The sequence below is a fragment of the Harpegnathos saltator genome, unplaced genomic scaffold, assembly GCF_003227715.2.
Source record: "Harpegnathos saltator strain DR-91 unplaced genomic scaffold, Hsal_v8.6 scaffold742, whole genome shotgun sequence".
Classification (NCBI taxonomy): domain Eukaryota; kingdom Metazoa; phylum Arthropoda; class Insecta; order Hymenoptera; family Formicidae; genus Harpegnathos; species Harpegnathos saltator.
In genome coordinates this window covers 74100-78627 of record NW_020230585.1, presented here as the reverse complement: position 1 = coordinate 78627, position 4528 = coordinate 74100, and the positions used below count along the sequence as shown (strand labels likewise).

At 39.8% G+C, this 4528-nt stretch overlaps 1 protein-coding gene across 1 annotated transcript; it reads left to right on the top strand.

Moving 5' to 3' along the window:
* Nucleotides 1–499: 499 nt before the first annotated feature.
* LOC112590184 (uncharacterized) lies at nt 500–2246 on the top strand. The gene is made up of 2 exons (XM_025305982.1): nt 500–700; nt 2076–2246. The coding sequence occupies exons 1-2, from the start codon at nt 500–502 to the stop codon at nt 2244–2246; spliced, it is 372 nt and encodes a 123-aa protein (XP_025161767.1).
* Nucleotides 2247–4528: the final 2282 nt, after the last annotated feature.

Below are 4528 nucleotides of genomic sequence, written 5' to 3'. Positions count from 1 at the left end.
GCCAAAGCCAATAACCGATACATGCAATCTTACGACCCATCGAAGCCATCCTCATACCTCATGTACTTTGATATAGATAATTTGTATGGCTGGGCAATGTGTCAACCGTTACCATACGCTGAATTTTAGTGGGTTGATGATACGTCGAATTTTGATGTTTCATCAATCCCGCTAGATTCGCTCACAGGTTATATTCTCGAGGTTGATTTGGAGTATCCCCAACACTTGCATGATGCACATGTAGATCTACCGTTTTGTCCGACGCGAATGAAGCCCCCGAACAAACGGCAAGAAAAACTCCTTGCGACTTTATATAATAAGCAGTGTTATGTTATACATTACCGCAACCTGCAGCAGTGCATACGCCATGGTCTTCGTATCGAAAAGATTCATCGTACTCCAATTCGCACAATCTTCGTGGCTACGCATCTACATAGAATTAAGTACACAGTTTCGAACGCATGTAACAAACGATTTTGAGAAAAATTTATACAAATTGATGAACAACGCGGTATTCGGCAAAACAATGGAAAATGTTCGCAATCACGTCGATGTAAAACTTTTGACAAAATGGGATGGACGATGGGGTGCAGAGGCAATGGTCGCAATGCCCAATTTTCATAGCAGGAGCATCTTTTCAGAAAATTTGGTTTCAGTTGAATTACGAAAACTCGAAGTGAAGTTCAACAAGCCGATCTATGTGGGTATGTGTATTCTCGACATATCTAAGACCTGTTTGTATGAATTTCACCATGAGTACATGTTACCTCTATATCGCGAGAAATGTAAAGTACTGTATACGGACACAGATAGTTTAATTTACCATCTAATGTCCGACGATGTATATGAGTTAATGAGACGTGACATTGTTAGGTTTGATACGAGCGATTATCTTCAAAATAACATATACGGTATACCGCTTAAGAACAAAAAAGTTCCAGGGCTTATGAAAGATGAAAATAACGGAGCTATAATTTCAGAATTCGTCGGGCTCAGAGCAAAAATGTATGCGCTGAAAGTAGAAGGTAAAAAGGATATTAAAAGGGCGAAGGGTGTTAAGAGGAATATTATAGCACGAACGATCAATTTTGACGATTACACGCATTGTTTGAGAGAGGAAATTGAAACGAGTTGGCATCAATCGTACATAAGATCCAAGTTGCATGAGGTATACACAGTATTCGAAACGAAAACTGCTCTCAGTCTATACGATGATAAGCGATATATTATGTCTGATTCGATAAATACATTACCATGGGGACATTATAGTATACTATTATAACGTTTATTTGTTTTATTAGCTATTTTACAATTAAATATGTCATCAAATGTTCTAACAAAACTGTATTCATTTTTTACAATACACTATCCTCTTGTATCCATGAATTATGCGAATTGTCGAATCCCAACCATTTTACATATACTTTGTCACCTTGCCTGCGTAACACCTTTTCTACTAAGTATACATCTGGATTGGTGACACTATGTAGTTCGTGTTCGTAGAAACCCCCGGCGATAGCTTTCCCGCGCGAGTCTACGAGTAGGTAAGTTGCAGAATTAGTTGTCTGCACTTTGACGATTTTAAACACTTCGGTTGTCTAATTCGGTGTATAGCCTTTTTCAAAGATAGTTTTGAATTTGCTGACACGTACCAGATCACCAACTTTGAATTTCGCAGGCGCTGCAATATTTATGTTACTATAGACTGTGTTTGAGAGCTTATTAGCAATCGTAGGAGTCACATCGATAGGACGCATGCCGATAGTACGATGTTTTCGCGTGTTGTATTCAGCGATGAAGCGCGGTAACGAGTCGATCCATTTGTAAGTTCCGTTGAACGTAAACATTTTCCACATGTTGTTCTTTAACGTGCGGTTGAATCGCTCCACAACAGATGCCTTCATTACTGAATAAGTCGAATAATGATTGACACTGTGCTTCTTCACAAGTCTCTGCAACTCTGTATTGTAAAACTCCTTTCCCTGATCAGTTTGCAAGTTCTTCGGACATCTTCCATCCGTTCGAATTATCTTTGCGAATGCCTCAGCTATCTCCTTTCCGCTTTTGTTCTTTAACGGCACGGCCCATGCGTGCTTGCTCAGTACATCGATAATGGTGAGTATGTGGTGGCCTCCATTGAATCGCGAGTAAGGACGCATTTCCACCACATCAGCCTGCCAAAGATCATCGTATCCACGCACTATAACGCGTCTACGAGGAAAATTTCGTCTCGCTGGAGCGTGTAATTCTTTCACTAGTTGTTCTTTTTCGGAATGTTTCTTCTCATTATTTTTCCCCATTTCTCGCCGAGTCGTTTTCCTATCATGCGTGAAGCTTTGTCGCTTTACACCGGCAGAAACAGTTGAAATAGTACCGATGAGTTGCTTCTCTGAACTTCTCTTCTTTTTGTTAAATTTCGACGATTGCTTCACCATTGCAGTTCGTGATGATCCGTCTCTTGCTTATGTCGATACTATATGTCGATTCAACTGCAATATTCTACTTTTATATTTTCGACGATTTCTTTATCTCTGAATCTGTCCAGTCTAAAATTCGTTCTGTGTTCTCATGAATGCTATTTATGCTCAGTATGTTTTTCTTCTGGTAGTCTTCCAGCCAATCCTTCAATTTTTTAACATTCTCATCTACATACTGCTTCGTCTCAACGTTACTCTCATGCAGTAGAAGCTTTACAGAATTTATATTCTCATCTATATATTGCTTATTCTCAACATTACTCTCATGCACTAGAAGTTTTACAGACTTTATACTCTCATCCACATAATTTTTGTGCGCAACATCATTGAAGGCTCTCGGCCGCGTTACATGATGTATCGCGTGCCTTGTTGCGTCAAAACCTTTGCCATCGGCGGTTAGACAAAGGGCATTTTCATGTACATATCGTTTGGTTGCAACATCATTCAAATGATTTCTCACACCTGCAACACATTATTCCACGTATTGTTTGGTTGCAACGTCACTGTTGGCTTCAGGCTGTGCTACATGTTTTATCTTGCGCGATTTTGCATCAAAAACTTTGGCAGCATTTAAACAAAGGGCATTTTCATGTACGTAATTTTCAACATGTTCATTCCATTGATGCGCTCGATCAGTTTTCGCACCATTGTTTTCTCACGACACTCCAAACTTATTCATCGACATTTCGGAACAAGTTGTACCGACTGACTGACTTGTGTCAATGCCACGCTGCTTAATTTATAATGAGACCAGCTTCACGGAGTTCTTCGATAATCGATAAAATTTCGTGCTCGTGCGAGTTGTTGCCAGCTTGGCGCGAAGCGTCAAGCAATCGCAGACGATCTACCAGCTCGTTGGGATCATCCCAATGCACGTAATCGATATTGTTGTCATTTAAGGTCATCATAGCTTGCGATGCGTATAAACCTTTTCCTCCAACTTTATTGCTCGACGCATCTGATACTAGAGGCGCGATTATATGTTTATATTTGTGTCCCTTGTTACCGTTAAATTTCCAATTCGCAAAATTGTGTAAATTATTGTATAGAGAATAATGAACGCGGCTATTGAAATTATGAAAGAGCCAAACGAACCGCAGAGCCTCTTAGCCCCTTAAGCCTCGCTGAATCGACATTTGTTGCAAATTCGAAATTGAATATCTCGACATCTAAATATCCTAGCAGCAAATTTTAAAAACGGTTTGAAAGCTTTGAAACCGTACTTTTCGAAAGATCTATCGAAATTGTGCGCAACGATATTTTTTCAAAATGGCGGGTGATAAAAGGAGAACATGAAAAGTTGCTAAAAAAAGGTTCGAGCGTGCGACGGCGCATGGAGCAAAGTAAGTGTCGCAGCTCAGTGGGACGGAAAGTACCTAAAAGTATAGAATGTTTTCTTTAAAATACTTCGCTATAGAGCTTGATGCTGATACTTATTCACTGAATTATTCAAATTTAACAAGAACACCGCATTTTTAGCAAAATTTGGAACAAAATGAAAAATGATCACATCGAGCTCGGTAAAGTAGCATTTTAAAGATAACACTCTATACTTTCATGTGCATTTGGTCCCATTACGCTGCGATACCTGATGCACACCATGCACCATCGCAAACACGGACCTTTGATTATCAATTTTGCATCCTCTCACTTTGTCATCCGCCATTTTGAAAAAATGGCCGAGCATAATTGCCATTCAGATATTCTTAAAGAGGACGTTTCAAGCTTCATTTCGCATTTCTGCGCATATTTGTATCTTCATTATTTACCAAGTTATGATCATTTGAAATTTTGTAATTTTTTCCCAAATTTTTAGTGTGCCGGGTTTTTTGCGTTTGAGTGTACAATCATATAATTGCTAGATATTTACATGTGTTTAACAAGATATGAATTTTGGCCAGTATCACCGGTCTCCTGGCCCACTGTGCGTTGCTATAAGCAACAACAACAACAACGCTACCTCGAACTGCCCAACCGGCGCGCGCTTCGACGATCGTCGCGACGGTCCTTACGTGGATGAACATTTCGTGCTGCGCGGTATGCGCTATCGC